Source organism: Benincasa hispida, chromosome 12 (genome assembly GCF_027475165.1).
Source record: "Benincasa hispida cultivar pf3 chromosome 12, pf3_genome.v1.1, whole genome shotgun sequence".
NCBI lineage: Eukaryota > Viridiplantae > Streptophyta > Magnoliopsida > Cucurbitales > Cucurbitaceae > Benincasa > Benincasa hispida.
The window spans coordinates 5,597,355-5,615,979 of NC_143489.1; the positions used below are offsets into that span (position 1 = coordinate 5,597,355).

Sequence of the window (18,625 nt, forward strand, 5' to 3'; positions counted from 1 at the left end):
AATATTTATTTGTAAATTCAACAAATTTTATGATTTATAAATATAATATCAATAACATTTTAAAAAATTATTTAAATTAAAATCCAGTTCTAAATTTGTTACCAAACACATATTTGAAAATATGAAATACAACTATATTTTCATTGAACCTATTATTTTCAATTTCTGTTTTCAGATTCTCTATCAAACAAACTCTAAGTAATTCCATGGCAATTTAAGCTATAATAATGCTCAATTTTTAACCTTTTTACTTAACTTTATAGGCTTCTCATTGATTTTATACTTTCAAAATTGAATTTTAACGTCTTGACTAATTTTTAAAAGATTTCAAAACTTTTCTAAGATTTAAAAGGAAACTTTCACAAAATGACCCAAAATCCAAAAACTTTCTACCAATGACCTCTTTCTAAAAACTTTTCTACTAATAACCATTTCCCTATGCAAAATATTCAAATTACCCCTAATTTTTAAAAAGTCTTCAAACCACCACATTTCTTCTTCCTTCTATGATTTTCTCAGCCCTTCATTCAATGTGCATTCAATACACCACCAACATTCCACGAAAACATTTATTCCCAACTAATATTTTGAAGAGAACAGAACGTCTCTCTCATTATTCACTTTCTGTGTCGAACTTCTCTCTCATCTCGTAGCTTTCTCTCAGAGTTTCAGCCCAACACCTTCGGATTCTCTGGTAGCTTTCTCTCATAGCTTCCATCGTCAGATTCTGTCCACATTTCTTCTTCCTTCAACGGTTTCTTCAGTCCTTCATTTAATGTACGATTTCTTCTCTCAGATCGCTTTCATAATAAGTATCGTTTAATAAATTATAAATGATTATGTAGTAATTTATACACGATCATTTAGTAAATTATAAACGATTGTTTAGTAATTTACTATGTGATCGTTTAGTAAATTATAAACGATCGTTTAGTGATTTACTATGCGATCGTTCAGTAAATTATACTCATTTCATATATTACTAAGCGATCGTTTATAATTCACTATGCGATCGTTTAGTAAATTATAAACGATCGTTTAGTAATTTATACACGATTGCTTAGTAATTTATACACGATCCATTAGTAATTTATACACGATCACTTAGTAATTTATACATGATCGTTCACTTATCAATAATTTGTTTATTCAATTGTAGATCAATGACGCTACTTCACATCTTTTTACGATTTGGTGGGGATTGGGATGAGTCCGGAAGAAATTGAGGACGTCCTAGTGAACATACATGTTCTCTTGAAATGAGAACTGGTAATCATCGACAAGCAAAAAGTTGGGTTATTGGATACCTAATAAAGTCCAAATACGAACAAGTTGGCCGAACCTACCGCCCAAGAGATATAATTGAGGACGTATGACGAGAATATAGAGTGAACATTACCTATGGACGGGCTTATCGCGCTAGAGAGTACGGATTGGTGTATGCACGAGGGTCGCCAGAAGGATCATATGTTATTAGGGTATACTCCAGGTACCATATTTGAGGTTGAAGTAAAAGACGGACAATACTTTAAGTATGTCTTCATGGCATTTGGTTCGTGTAGCAAGGGTTTTCTAAACTGCATCCGTCCAATAATTGTTGTTGATGAGACCCATTTTCATGAGAAATACAAAGTTATGTTGTTAATGGCAACATGTATCGATGGAAATAATAACATATATCCTATCGCCTTCAATATTGTAGATGGTGAGAACATGCATCATGGACTTCGTTCATGACTCATTTGAAGGCTTCAATAGGAGACGTTCCTAATCTAGTGATTATATCATATCGTCACATCTCAATTGCAAAGGCAGTTGCAAGAATATTCCCAAATGCATTTCATGCCCTATATATATACCATATTCGGAACAATTTGGTGGACAAATTCAAGAATAAGGACATAATCCCACATTTCTACCTAGTGGCAAAAGTATATAGAATGTCTGAATTTCAGATGTATTGGGCTAAGCTCCATCAATATTCTGGTGTGACGGCCTATCTTGAGGAGGTTGGATTACAACAGTGGGCAAGGGTTTATCAAGTCTATTGTAAGTATGACAAGATAACGACAAATATAGGAGAATACCTCAATGGAGTGTTGAAAGATGCCCGAGAACTACCATTAACAAAGCTATTAGAGCATATCCGTGAGTGGCTACAAGGTTGGTTCTATATCCGACATACACACGCAATGATATGCACAAACATTGTAACTGATTACGCAATGAGTATTTTTAAGGAATCAAAGTTGATATCTAGAACATATCGTGTTTCTCCGGTGGATATGCATATAATTAATGTGGACGATGAATATTTTGGGGGGTTGGTTGGTCTTCGTTCACGGACGTGTACGTGTATGGAGTTTAATTGCCTCGAGATCCCATGCTCTCATGCAATATCTGCAGCGACCCTAAGAAACATTAATGTTCAAACATTATGTGAAAAATGGTTTACATTTGAGTGTGTGCTTGCTGCTTACACCGAATCAATCTTCCCAGTCGGACACAGTCAAGAATGGGTTGGAGATTTTGAACCAATTCTACCACCGGAAAAGGTAGTAAGTGTAAGTCGATGTCAAACTATCAGGATACCTTCAATTGGAGAGGAGCCACAACAAATACACAAGTATACACGATGTGGTCAGACAGGACATAACAAGAAAACATGCAGACAAACATTGATAACACCTGACACTGGCCCGACTAGACTAAACAATATGTAATTTTCGCTTTCACTTCGATTTTTCTATACAACACCAATTGTACTGTATAATATGTAATTTTAGCACAAATTTATCTAAACGATCTCTTAGTTATTTATTTGCTTAGTTAAATGTACAACACCAATTATATTCTACAAATTTAGCACAAATTTATCTAAACGAAAACTAAACGATCGCATAATAGTTAGCTAAACGATATCTTAATATTATCTAAACGATCGCTTAACAAAACCTAAACGATCGCTTATTATTATCTAAACGATTACATAACAAAACCTAAGCGATCTCTTAATATTAGCCAAACGATCGCTTTATAAATTAGTACACGATCGCATAATGGATTCTAAACAATTGCATAACAGTTAGCTAAACGATCACTTAGTATTAGCTAAACGATTGCTTAGTATTATTTAAACGATCGTTTAGTATTAGCCAAACAATCACATAATAGATATCTAAACGATCACAGAACAGTTAGCTAAACGATCGCTTAGTATTCGCTAAACGATCGTTTAATAAAAACTATAGTGGATAGCTAAACGATCACTTAGCATTCTCTACAAAATCGCATAACAAAACTTAAACGATCGTATAACAAAAACTAAATGTTGGCGTAACAAAATCCAAACGATCGCATAATGGATATCTAAACGATCGGGGAACAGTTAGCTAAATGATCACTTAATAAAAACTATAGTGGATAGCTAAACGGTCGCTTGGTATTCTCTCGGATCGCTTAGTAATATCTACCGATCGCTTAGTAATATCTACCGATCGCTTAGTAATATCTAAATGCTCGCTTAAAGTATTTGTAGAGATGCATTCACTGTGTGGTTTGAAGGCTTTTTAAAAATTGGGGTTAATTTTGAAGGTTGGACGTACAAATCTCCATGTATACTCCATTTTTAACCAAAACATGCATTTTATTATTAATATGATTGAATTGAAATCCATTAATTAACTAAACGACAAAAGATTTTTCTTAAAAAAAATTATAACATTGTTGATGTCAAAAAATGGCTAGAAAAGATGCACTTAACATTCATATGACAACAAGATAAATTTGTAATTTGGGGAAGAGAAGGCTTGCAAAACAAAGAAAAAAAAACTCTCATGCCAAAGTAGAAATGAGAACTTTAAAATAGAGAAGAAGTCAAACATATTAGTTATAAGGAAATTGACCTAGTGTTCATCCTAGTCCTGAACAATAAGTTAGGATTGATTTTGATTACCCAATCACTAGTTGGTCTTGAAGTCCATTTGATTTTCAACTTACTTTTCCTAAGCTTTCCTTTGCATTCTGATCTACTTTCTCAGTCAATATGTGATAGACAGTGAAATTTTGCTATATTTGTAAATATTTTGGTTCATTTTCCTATATTTGAAAACAATTCTATTGAAAATTTGAAATTTGAAAATCAATATAATATATAAATTTAAATATTTGAAAATTCAAAATTAAAAATTAAATTAACATATAGATATAAAAAAAATAATAAAGAAAATAAATATAAATAAAAGAAAGAAATAATTATTAAAAAAATATTAAAAAAATATAGAGAAAAAGGAAATATAGAGAAAAAAAGAAAGAAAAATAAAATAAAAAATCTCACCTAAGATTTGATCTCAAGACTAGGGGTGTTTGTGGGTTGGATTGGGTCGGGTTGAAACATATTTTAGACCAAATCCAATGGTTCGGGTTGTAAATTTATTCAACCCAAATAACCCTTATTAAATAATGAACCCAACCAACCCAACCATGAAACATTTGGGTTGGGTTGGTTCGGGTTAATCGGGTCATTTATTTATATGTTTGCTCTAAAAATAAGTAATATGTCAATATGTAAAAATTGTATTTAATTATTTTCATATATTAAATTAAGATTAATAATTCAATTTCAATTTATATTATAAAATTTTTCTTCCAAAGTACTAAAAAATTATTTTTAGGAGTTGTTGAAGAATAAATTAACAAAAAAAATCATGAAAATAAATATATGTAAAAATAGTTGTATCATAAGTAAAAATAACATACCATTTAAACTTAATAATAAGTTTGGGTTGGTTTGAGTTATTTTAGGTGAATCCATGAACTAATCTAACACATAAATTTTTTTTTTATTTGAATCCAACCCAACCCAAATAAGTTGATAACTCAACCCAAACCGTATGGGTTGAATTGGGTTGATCGGGTTTTCCGAGTCATTGGATTTTTCAAATACCCCTACTCAAGACCATATAGTTCAAAAGTGTTTTGAGCATGCTTCCTCATCGACTAGTCACGTCTACACTTTAATACATTTTAGAAACAATTTTAAATAAATAAAAATAGAACATGAGAAATACTTTTTGTAGTTTCTCAAATTTGTTCCATTTTTAGGAATATTTCTCAAATTTTAGGAACAATAAATATGAATAGTTATCAAACAAGTTAGTTTCTTAAAAAATGAGAAATAGAAAAAGTAAATAGACAACGGGAACGTTATCAAACGGGTATGAGTTGTTCCACATTGGAAGTTTTAGCAATGTCAAAGGGTTATAAATAAAAAGGCATGCAAAGAAGTTTTCAAATTGTCAATGTGGTGGAAATAGAGACTTTCCTTATATGCATGTGCCGTCATTTGGTTGTGGAGAAAAATTTAGTCATACCAAATTTGTTTTCAAGATAGTGGATCTTCCATGTCAAAATAACAATTGACATTTGGTTCTAACAAATAATATAATTAAAATTTTTGGAATTCAAGTATAGTTTTGTAACCTATCACCACCTATTATTATAAAAAGAGCATTCCTTCACAATTTTATCATCCACTCTTTCTTTATTTTTGTTCTCTCACTTTTTTTTCCCCTGAAAATTGACAAGTTTTCTCTTGAAGTGGAAACCCTGTTTTAATAGTTTTTCCATTTAAATGAAAGTAAAATCAGTCCTATCTTTATGTTACAAATTGACAAAGATATAGAAGTGAGGGTAAAAGAGAGTGAAGACTTATCTTGTAAAACGTCTGTATTTAAGGAACTGCTATGCATAGTGGATGTAAGCTCTCTTAGAACTGAACCACTTCAAAATTCTGTCTGTGTTACAGCTTTTTGTTTTACCATTTTTCTACAAATTATCTTCTTCTCTATCCCTATCAAATTTCACCATTGAAGATACTCAAATGTCTGTTCGTGGTTTGCTTGTCTTCTTCTTCTTCGCTGTCAATGTCTGTCTATCTGTCTTCATCATCACCAATCATCACATTACAAGAACTAAAGGACACGTTAGCTCACAAAAAAGACTATAAAAGATCTTTTATAGCCTTTTTCGAACGTCCTACCAGTCATGTTATTAAAAGTCTGGAACTTTTATAGCGTTTTTGTAGAGCTATATTAGATGCTATAATAAAGTATGAAGGTATAACTTATTTACTTTGCTATAAAAATATTTAATAGTGTTTCTTATTAAAGTTATAGTATGTAGCTAAAATAATATGCTCTCTTTAACTTATAATAACACATTTTTAACGCTATAATATAATATTTATAGCTTTAATCTTATGCTATAATAATGTTATTTAGTCTTTTCTAATAGCAGTAATTACTATAATAATCTTTTGATAGCACTTTTTTTTTTACTATATATATTTTGTTATAGTTTTGCTCATGGTTATAAAAGGTACAATTTTTTTTTCTCAACAAGAATAATTCATATAATCATTCTTCATATTTGTGTTAAAAATAAACTCGTGACTCGAGCTCAACCCACACATATTAAATACTTCATAACACATTAAATACCATGACTTTCATTCATAATTGAAAATTTATAAATCTATTAATATTACAAAAAAAAAAAAAATAGTGTAATCATTTCGTAGAACAAAGTAAACAAATGATACAAGATAAAGTAATGTATCTTTCATGTTTATTCTTGCAAGTAAAATGAAATATTTTGCAAGCCTTCTTTGTTTACTTGTAATTCCTAAGATTTTCTTGATCTTCCAATAGACATTTCTTTTGAAGGTTGATTTGTACCTTTTGATGGACACCTATTAAACAAAAAAAAAACATAGACACATAAAATAAATAAACATAACAAAAGAAACCTATTAGCACAAGTCATTTAGATTAGGATTACTAAGGAAAATTGCAGATTTTAACTTTTGTCTCGTGAAGTTACTTCCAGCCGAGATAAAGTTTGTACAATAATAGCAAAGAGAAAATATACTAGTTACAGATAGCCTTTCAAGTGCATTCCCTAAAGTTTACCTGATCTTCCACCCTTCTAATTAGAGATGTCCAAAAAATCCATGGAGTCGAGGCCGCGTAGGGACCCACCTCGAACGGGACAGGGAATCCCCGAATACACGGGAAGTGGAGAATTTTTTTTCCCGTTTGCAATTCAAGGCCGGGGACGAGGAATATATTCCCCGACCTCGGTCCTGCCCTGTATCCCTGTCCCTCCCTCACTTTTGTATATAAATTATAAATAAATAAATAAATATATATATATATATATATTTTTATTGTAGACTTTGTTAGGATAATTATGGAGTTTTAATTATTTAAGTTTATAACTTTATTACTTTAATTCTTTAGATATCTTAATATTTAAGATAAGATGTTCTAATGGTTGAATTTTAATTTATAAAAATTATGAGAATTTAGCATTTTAATTATATATTTTTAAACTAAATGTGTATTATTGTTTTTGTTACCAAAGTTGATAATATTGTATTTAAATAAAAGTTGTATTGGATATGTTTAAGGAATTATTAAAAATATATATTTAATGAAAATAAAAATTTGTTATAAAAAAATGATGGCAGGAAAATTTTCCTCATGGGGAACCCAATACCCGCGAAATCTCCACAGAGAATCCCCGCCCCGTTCTCTGCTGGGAAATTCGCAGGGTTGGGGAATGGAATAGGGGGCAGAGAGGGAGAAGCCCTCCCCGTCCCTGTCCCGTCCCGTGGACATCTTTACCTCTAACACACATTAAAAATACAAATATGTTAACTTTTAATCTTCCTCACAAATACCTACTGGCTTTCCTAACTATATGTATAGATAATAGCATCCAGAGTGGCTAGCTTTCTCCAAGAATTCTAATCTTCAAATTTTCTGCCTAGGACCGAACCATCCTAACCTTATTCACATTAACAAGAAAAGAAAGTACTTAAGGCAATGTAATTAGAACAAGAAAAGTAATTAGAATAAGGCAAAGTGGTAGGCAAACTCAGTTTCCACACTATTCAACACCCATAAAGCAACAAACAGAACAATTTAGCAATATAACAAATTTAGTGGTAAACTAATTTATGGTGCAATGACTCATATTTACAAGAAAACTAATGTGCGTACAATATGTAACTTTCAGTATTGCTAATATTTTGAAACCATAAACTTTCAAAAGAAATAAACTCAATATGGTAACGAAAATCATAAACTAAAACAACTACAATATAAGCTATAAACAACTTATTAATCCAATTCCATATGCAAGTGCACCTAGAAACTATTTGAGCTTAAACATTAAGTTTTTTAATAATCTCTTTTACTTTATCTCAAGTGAAGAGAGATTGAAATGAACTATTTGGGTTATTCTACCAATGAAAGAGAAAAACACACACACACACCAACACTTCAACAACGTAGATCTCTCCTAACTTAGTAAGAAACAACGATCTATTTCATTTTTTTTTTTAATAAAAAATAGACGTGCATTTATGTGTGGCAAAACATTAGTATATTAAAGCCTACATATGTGTTTTTAAAATGTGTTTATAATGTGGCGTTAAAATCTCTCTCCACATGGACGTAATACCATTTCTTTTAATGGGTGGGTATAATTATGCTCTTGCATGTAAAAAAAAAAAAAAAAAAAATCTTTTTCTTTTATTTTTGGACCAAATTCTCATCAAATCTTACCATTTTTTCCCTTTGATATAAAATCGCTGGCATCCGGTTCTTACATTAATATCTATAGTTTTTTGGTTCAATAACCATATTATCCAAACATCTAATTTATTGATAAAATATATATATTTCATTCCGTTGAAATATCTTCAACTTAGCTCATATATCTATATTCAATATTCATTTTAGGGTAAGTTCAGAGTAGCAATTGTAATTATACCCTCAAATTTTACTGATAAAAGTCGAACCTTAAAACTTAGACAAGTGTTAAATTTGGACCCTCAAATTTACATAATTGTAAAAATTTGTAATAATCGTATAAGTTTGAGAATACATTTTTTAATCATTTGAAGGTTCAATTTCTACCATTATTATAAGATTGAGGATCCAATTTGGAAAATTTTCTAGTGTTACGGTAGTACATACTACCTCAATTGATTATTTGACACATCATTATATGATATAATAATTTATTAAATATTTATTGTGTGGATCCTAATTAATTCTTAAAAAGTCTTTTTGTGGCAAACAATAAATGGAGATAGTATGAAAAATTTTTCATACTACGTAGTACTCAAAATTTTTGATCTAATTTGAATACTTATATAAGTTTACGAATCCAATTTTTACAATTAAAAATTTAAAGACTTAATTGTAACTACCACCACACGTCAGAAGGTTTGCCCTAAATTTTAGAATTGGTTATAGGCGTATTGGATTTATAGGGTAGCGATAATATTGACCTTAGAAATGATATATCATTATTGATTTTGTATGTTCTTTATTTAGTCTTTTAATTTGACACTTGTGTTTATACTAAATCTATAGTAATTGAGTGGATGATCGAAATTAATAGTATGATAATTCATTCAATATTCAAATCTTCTCAGAATAAAATATTGAACCATGGAGAAATGATAGAACTAAGAAGCAGCCCAAAATAAAGAATATTATAAAATTTGTTTTTGCATTTTTATTGTAACGACCCGACTCCCTAGGACTCAAGTTAGGTCATTACTAAACACATGCATGTATGGAACTTAAAACGACATCATTTTATAGTGAAATAAATGCTAAATAAATAAGTTGAACCCAAAAGACCTTCATTAAATTCAAATATTAAAAATAGACGATATGGTACCCATAAATCATAAATGATAATAAATAGGTCTAAAAACTAATTAAGTTTCAAATATCAAATTGAAAGTTGAAAAACATGGAAAGAAATCTAAATATCATGAGCGGAAGCATAAAACTGGTCCCAGTGGCTCGATCATGGATTCCGCTTGTCATTCGCAAGTGCGTCCCTACTCTTACCTGAAACATAAACATGAGAAATAGTGAGTATAAAAATACTCAGTAAATAACCCCATTACTGGGGTCAGGCTAGGCATCTATGTTCTCTAGATGCCTACCCCTAGTGGAACATATAAACTGCTCTAATCCTCATGGGACACATACATACATGAAAAACTTATTTCTATCCTACTGTAGTTAAGTATGCCCATTATCTCTAGTAAGTCTCATAGGATCCACAACCTCTGGTGAATCCCGAAGGAAACACAATCTCTGGCGGATCCAGAAGTAAACACAATCTCTGGTGCATCCAGAAGAAAACACAATCTCTGGTGAATCCCGAAGGAAACACAATCTTTTACGTATATATGGTTATGCATACACCTCTTTCGTATACATATAACCCACTTAATGTGTACCTCTTTCCTACACATGGTTACGTATACACCTCTTTTGTATATACATAACTCACTGAATGTGTACCTCTTTCATACATCTGGTTAAGTATACACCTCTTTCGTATACACCTAACCCACTGAGTATGTACCTCTTTCGTACTCCTAGTTATGTATACACCTCTATCGTATACACATAACTCATTGAGTGTGTACCTCTTTCATACACCCCAGATCCTCTCTATAAATGTAGGGATGCATACCTTTTTCGTACACATGGTTATGTATACACCTCTTTCGTATACACATAACCCACTGAGCGTACACCTCTTACGTACACTCCAATACCCTCTAGGTATGTATCACTTTCATACACACCAGCCCTAGTACATCTCTTTCATGTACTAGCGCCCTTGGACGTGCATCACTTCCAACATCACTTTCATGTAGTTACATAGTCTAGAAAGGAAAGGAGATTGCATCTAACTTCATATTACATATAACATTCACATAATCATGAGTCCTCTAAAATCTCTTGATCAAGGTCATGTTAATTAACCTCAATATACGTAATTAATCTAGTGTTAATGGATCTACTCTAGTACATCACTTTTATGTACTAAACTATGTAAACAACCAAGTATTCAAGATTTCATAATGTATAGTACGGTCTATACATTCTCATAATAAATCAATAACTATATGAATCAGTAAATGTCGAATTTGAAGGATCTCATACCGAGAGTTCCATGAGTGGATTTAGATCGCTTCGATTTCACAGTGACCAAAACACAAACAATATACATTCAACATATACAGTTATGCATATAATCTAATTATCGGCATGCTCAGAATACAATAACTAACAAGGAAAAGGGTTCATACCAGATGAAGACACTCTTCGAATGTCTGAACCCTAAGCAGCGGAAAACCTCCCATAGATCTACCAGCACCCGGCGAGTATATCGACTACAACAGCACGATCAGAATGCACACGAAAACTGCAGCAGGGACGACACCACCACAAGAGAAACCCGGGTATCCTTCGCGTAGACCCAAAGAGTGGGCTTTGGTGAGTTTGGTAGAGGATGGAGGCGAACGCGTTGTGTAGACGATAAGCAAGTGAGAGATGAAATTCTGTTATCATATAGTGGAAATGCTTATCGTATAGTAGAGCTACACGATTGTGTATGAAAGACTGAACGATCGTTTAGGTAAAATGTATATGACCGTTTAGAGAAAACGTGAGGCAGACGATCGTTTAGACGAACGAGCTTCTATCGTATAAGCTCTTACGATCGCTTTCACGGATTCTTTTGGGTGCGTGATAATACGAATGCACGATTGATTAAAATGAAAACGATTTTTATTGTTTTAATCTGCCGGTTACCATAACCATCGCAGCCCCACTTCCCATGTCCGAACGTGGATAAATCCGTTAATTATCAAATAATTAATCAATTAATTTAATTAATAAATATAATCATATTATATTTATATCCTATAGTTTGATAGCATATATCTACTATAGTATTTTCTCCTCTACTTGATATAAATCATATTTATATATAATTTCCTCCAAAATATAATATATCTCATACATTTAGCCAATTATATCATATATAATTAACCAATCCAATTATATCATATATAATTGAATTTCCTCTTGTCAATTTGAACATTTCAAATTAACCCAAACACTGGTTCTCGACTTTATCCAAGCTACCCAGGTGACCTATAGACCTGTGGCTTGAACTCCAACGGTACGTGAATAGCTGACTAAACTCTTTAGCCATGAGATCCACCATCCGTTAACTGTCAGTGATTCTACTAAAGACCAACAACTGAACTCTTCTTACCACAGATATATTTCTCTGTCCATCGGATATAACCAACATGAGTACGATGACCCTTCACAGATGCTCGTAAGTACAGTTGGGCCAATTTATCGTTTTGCCCCTATAGTTACATCTTGCTTCTTAAGTACCACTGATTCCTCTAATGAACAATACAACATAGTCCAACTAGGTATGAACACCTCTCGGGCCAAGAGAAGGTGTGTGGCGCCACATCGTTCAAGCCTCGGAATCAGCCCTTAAGGGAACCATATATCTATTTACCCCTGCCTCGGTGAAAGAGTGAATTCCATCTTGTGTAGCTGAGTTCCCAGCTCCCAAATCAGATGAATCCTCAAAATGGTAGGTTTGAATCAGCGACCTGGCCATTCGCACCCATACAAATCAAAGGATTGCCCTCAATGGTAGGAGTTCTCAACTCACTCAGGATTGAGGTCATGTTACCTATGGTCATCCTAGTGAAGTGAAGTCTCTATCATGAATGGTGTTATATAACGAGACATTAATACTTCGTGGTCAGGTCTTATACAAACTCTTTGTATAGGACACCCCCGCTCGCATGTCCCCAACACGAATGATCAGGATCAGACCATCTGTGACAAGTCACAACACTTGTGACCATTCTACAAAGCAGGCCACATCCGTAGCGTTACCAGGATAAGGTTTCCCTCCTTTATTCATATACTACAAACCATTTTGGTTATCACTCAAGACGATCCACTTGTATGTCACCACATACATGCTTGAGTCACATACAGATAACCAGGGATTTTATGTTTATTGGTTTGTGGTAAAGTAAAAAAAAAATAACCGAGTAAAAAATAAGATGTGAAGTAAATATCATATATTAACAACACAGGCGTTCGTATATACTGTTTACAAACTACAGGACATGAGACTTTAGGGCATCAACCCCAACAATCTTCTACTTGTCCTAAAGAGAAGTGGGGTGTACAAAAAACTTAGTACAAAATAATAAACTAATGCATAAAAGCCGAGTACAAGAAAATCTCCCACTTGCTCTAGTCCAGCCATGGGCGATCCTATAGACCCATGCTCCGTAGTGACCCTCAAACATTGTAGCCATGAGAGCCTTCGTAAACGAGTCAGCAACATTGCGCTCCAAAGTGATTTGCGTGACGATCATGTCCCCTCGATGCACTATCTCGCGGATCAGATGATACTTCCGCTTTATGTGTTTGCCATGCTGGTGACTCATTGGCTCCTTGGAGTTCGCCACTGCCCCACTATTATCACAATAGAGGGTAATGGAGCTAGACATATCTGAAACAACTTTCAGGTCTGTCAAGAACTTCCTAAGCCAGACGGCCTCGTTAGCAGCTTCGCAAGCCACTACGTACTCCACCTCCATAATGGAGTCGGCGATGCACTCCTTCTTAGTGCTTTGCCACACTACAGCTCCTTCGTTAAGAGTAAAGACTGACCCTGATGTAGACTTGCGAGAGTTCATATCAGTCTGAAAGTCAGAATCCGTGTATCCTGTAAGGATCAAATCCCTTGAACCATACACGAGCTTGTAATTCCTTCTTCTTCGAAGATACTTAAAGATGTTCTTTACTACGGTCCAGTGACCCTAGCCTGGGTTAGACTGATACTTACTGACTATGCCCACAGCGTAGCAGATGTTTGGACGAGTACAGAGCATCGGGTATATCAAACTGCCAACGACAGACGCATATGGGACCCATCTCATCTCCTCAAATTCTTGAGGTGTCTTAGGACACATTTCCTTAAGACAAAGTGACTTCATGCCAGAACGGCAGTAGGCCCCTCTTGGAGTCCTGCATCAAATACTTGAGCAACATCTTGTCAATGTACGATGCCTAAGACAGTGCTAGCACTTTGTTCTTGCGATCTCGAAAGATCTGTATACCTAGAAAAAACTAAACCTCTCCCAAATCTTTCATTTGGAATTGGGTCGCTAGCCAGTTCTTAACTGCAGTCAGTAGACCTACATCATTCCCAATGAGTAGGATATTGTCTACATACAACACTAAGAAGACTACTGAAGCGTTGATGATCTTCTTGTAGACACAAGGTTCATCAACGTTTCGGTCAAAGCCATATGACTTGATCGCAGCATCAAATCATATGTTCCAAGATCTAGACGCCTGTTTCAGTCCATAAATGGACCGATTCAGTTTGCAAACATTTTTCTCTTGACCTTGGGCTATGAATCCCTCAGGCTGCACCATATAAATGGTCTCCTTAAGATTGCCATTCAAAAAGACTGTTTTGACGTCCATTTGCCAGATCTCATAATTATAATAAGTTGCAATGAACAGGAGGATGCGGATCGACTTTAACATGGCAACAGGCGAGAAAGTCTCTTCATAGTCGATTCCCTCTATCTGGGTATAACTCTTTGCCACAAGTCGAGCCTTGAAGGTCTGTACCTTCCTATCAGCACCTCGTTTGCGCTTGTAGATTCATTTACAACCTATAGGGCAAACCCTAGCAGCCGGATCTACAAGATCCCATACTGAGTTGAAGTATATTGACTCCATCTCGAGATCCATGGCCTTGACCCATTCATCCCGATCCACATTCTCCATTGCCTTCTTGTAAGACAACGGATCCTCAACGTCACCATCTGCTACCATAGCAAGGATTTCCGTGAAACCCAAATAGAAAATGGGTGGGTTCGCAACCCTCCCACTACGTCGAGGTTCCCTCAACTCTTGAGGTGGAACCGACCTACTGGATGAACTCCCATCAACAACTCTTGTTGATGTAGCAGGCTCTTCAACAACTTTTGTTGAAGTTTCAGTAGTTTCATTGGAAAGCTCACACAACATGACTTTACTTCGTGGACTGTGCTCTCTTATATGATCCTCCTCAAGGAAAGTAGCGTTTGTTGAAACAAACACCCTATTTTCCGTAGGATCATAAAAATAACTTCCTCGTATACCTTTAGGGTAGCCTACAAAGAGGCATAACCTAATCCGTGGTTCCAACTTCTTGGGATTAGCCTCAAGCACATGTGCAGGGCAACCCCAAATGCGGAAATGATGTAAACTAGCTTTACGCCCGTTCCACGACTCCAAAGGTGTTCTTGCAACACTCTTGGAGGGAACACAGTTTGTACACTGCAGTCTCCACTGCAAAACCCTAAAACGAGTCCGGTAAGGAAGCATAACTCATCATCGAGCGAACCATGTCTAACAAGGTCTTATTTCTCCTCTCTGCTACACTATTCTGTTGAGGTGTCTCAGCACTGAGAGTTAGGAAACGATTCCATGTTCTATCAAATAGTCTTGGAATGCGGAGTCCAAAAACTCTCCACCTCGATTTGATCGAAGTGTTTTAATCCGTCTATCTAATGCGTTTTCAACGAACTCTTTGAACTTTTCAAAGGATTCAGACTTCCATTGCAAAAGATAAATATACCCGTACCTGGAGTAATCATCAGTAAAACTGATAAAATACTCATAGCAACCTCGGGCTCGCACATTCATAGGACCACAAAGGTCAGAATATACTAACTCAAGAGGCTCCTTGGCTCTAAAACCTTTTCCAATAAAAGGTCGTTTAATCGTCTTACCCTCAAGGCAAGATTCGCACACGAGTAAACAATTTTCTTCTAACTCACTTAGAAGTCCATTCTTCACCAATCTTTCAATCCTATTGAGATTTATGTGCCCTAAACATAGATGCCAAAGTTAGGCATTTTCTTTTGGATAAATTCATTGACATTTTGATTGAGTTACGGAAGTTCTGAATATTTCAGTATTATGGAGGGAATTAATGGCTAACGACCTTAGCACATATAAATTCGATTCCAAATTTGCTGTGCAAATAAAGACACCATCTTTATGAATAAACACTTTATTCAAAATGAAAGAAACAATGTATTTACATTGCAATAAATACTTTATAGAAATAAGGTTCGTTTTTAGTTTAGGAACAATATATACATCATTTAAAATTAGAAACCTATTCTGTAAAGCTAACTGGAGTCCTCCCACTGCCACAGCTGAAACGACATGCCCGATGCCTACTCGCATCTTCATCTCACCAGCCTCCAACTGTCGCCAAGATCTAATCCCCTGAAAAGAAGAACAAACATGGTTAATGGCACCTAAATTAATTATCGAGCACAAGTAAATCACATTTACCTTTATCCGCCTTGGCTATTTTCTTCTCCTTCAGATACTGAGGACAGTTCCTCTTCCAATGTCCATCTTGGTTGTAATGGAAACACTTTCCCTTAGCAACTGGTGGATGCCTCATCGGGGCAACAGGTGGTGGGTTAGCAAGTGCCTTCCTTTTTCCCTTACCACCTTTCTTCTTCTTCTTCTTTTAAGAGTTAGAAGTAGAAGGTGCAGATTTCGTTCCTGAGGTCGAACCTCTATGGAACGTCCTTGAGGATGAAGCAACATTTTCCTCACCCTTCTGCCTCTCCTTACTTTTCAGTAAAGATTGGTATGTCTGCAACTCGTTGAGGAGAGTTGTAAGGTTATATTTCACTTTTTAAGAATCACATTGCTAACAAAGTGCAGGAAACTCTCCGACAAAAAATGCAGAATTATGCTAACCTGGCTGCCCTCATCAATGGTAGACCCATTCAACTCCGCCACATTGAAGTGGACCATCATGTTTAGCATATGTTCACGAACAGAGGTGCCTTCTTGCATTTTGGAGTTGAATATGTATGTAAGAGCCTCATGTATAAGCTGTTCAGACGGTAGTCCAAATATCCCCCGTAGGGACTCCATGATCTCACGGGCTGAGACCATAGGCTCATGCTTCTTGGCCAAGACGTCAGAAAGACTTGCCAAGACATAGGCTCGGGTCTTCTCATTCGCCCTTGTCCATCGCCTGTATGCCTTCCGAACATTTCGAGCGGCATTTGGAGCTGGAATAAGAGGACAAGCCTCCGTGAGAGCAAATATGAGATCCTCGATAATTAGGATCGTCGTGATCATGTGTTTCCATGTTGAGAAATTGTCGCTAGTTAATTTTTTGGCGCTTAACAACGATAAGGTGGTTGTAGTCATTTGAAAAAGTTGCTAAAAATACGAACAAATATTTATTTAATTTTGCTAAACCACTTTTAAACCAATTTTTTTTGCAAAACAGTTTCAAGTACCCTAAGTTATAGACTTCTATTTTGCAATGATGCCCCAGTAGGTCTGGAAAAACGCCACCGATGGGGTGATCAGTTGCCCCTTCACTGGGATGAGACATTCTCAACCATTAGGCAGAACCAACTCTTGGAACTAAACATAACAGCCACCATTTTTCGGTCTAGAATTGTTAACCTTTAACTGTTTTCGTGTAAGTGTAACCCCTCGTTTTCGGTGCCAAAGTCCCGCCCTAATGTGCTTATCGTAGGGAAAAGACAGATTAGGACAAGAGACTAAGTTACCTTATCCTCTTATAGGAGATCAAATAAAAAAACGCGCAAAACTGTCATCTTTTAGGGGGACACTCCCAAGGTGCCTCGAGGCGATGCGCAGTAACTTTATTCAACCTAACGAGGGAAACCGAGGGATATCCTGTCGCACTTCTCGCTCCCACTTACTATGAACATTCTCTCCATCCATCTTGATATTAACCTACCCAAACAACATCCGTTGGGAGGACACGCCAAAGGTGCCGCGAGACCAAGGATAGATCTCACGGTGTGGACTATTTAGAAGAAAAATGAAAGGTTTAAGTGAAGCATCTTATGCCCCAAGTACCTCCCACTGAATGTTCTACCTAGAGATTCATTAACCTAGTCAATCTGACTACTGATTTTAGTCTAAGTGGTCTTTTTAAAGCCTGCTCATAAACAACGTTTATTTATGAAATATAAACAAGTTCAAGTTGTCACATTTAAACATTTTAATCGATTGTCCTTAATTTGCATACATGCATTAAATCTATCTAATTCACCTTTCCAGGTAAGTTTCCATGTAGGGGTGTTACGTTTCCGTCAACTTAAATACCCCAGCCTAGACAGAACCCACCTTAGACAAAAGGCCCCTTATAAATAGATTTGCTACACTTTAACCTTTTATTAGCCAATTTAATCCTATTAAATTGATTAAAAGATTAAAGTCTTAGGGTTGCTAATCATATTAGAACCGTGATCTTAAGTCTATGTGATCCAAGTTTTAAACATTTTGAAACCATGAATTAAACCTAAGTGAGCATGCATGTCTTTCTTATTTCTTTTAGTTTTAATTTCTCTTTAACTCTTAAAAAGAAACAACTAAAAAATATTGCGCATAACGAGGCGTTTATAACATTTATAAAATAACCTATGTGTCATGCTTCATGCAATGTCCGGCCATTACTATATAACTTTTATATAACACGTAATAACCAAGCAAACATGTTATCATTCACCCTTATACTATAACAATTATAATATAAAGATGATGCATGTCAATGTTTTTTATGCATGCATAAATATAACTCTTATATTATATGATGCATGAGCATG

The 18,625-nt window shown here is 34.9% G+C and overlaps 1 protein-coding gene across 1 annotated transcript; it reads left to right on the top strand.

The window, feature by feature from the left end:
• Positions 1-1,733: 1,733 nt before the first annotated feature.
• Positions 1,734-2,723, top strand: LOC120067378 (uncharacterized). Its single transcript, XM_039018949.1, has one exon. The coding sequence runs from the start codon at positions 1,734-1,736 to the stop codon at positions 2,721-2,723; it is 990 nt and encodes a 329-aa protein (XP_038874877.1).
• The last annotated feature ends 15,902 nt before the right edge of the window (positions 2,724-18,625 follow it).

Bases quoted from the DNA above. Each gene is read 5' to 3' on its own strand.
- LOC120067378 (XM_039018949.1), top strand. From the start codon at position 1,734: ATGACTCATTTGAAGGCTTCAATAGGAGACGTTCCTAATCTAGTGATT.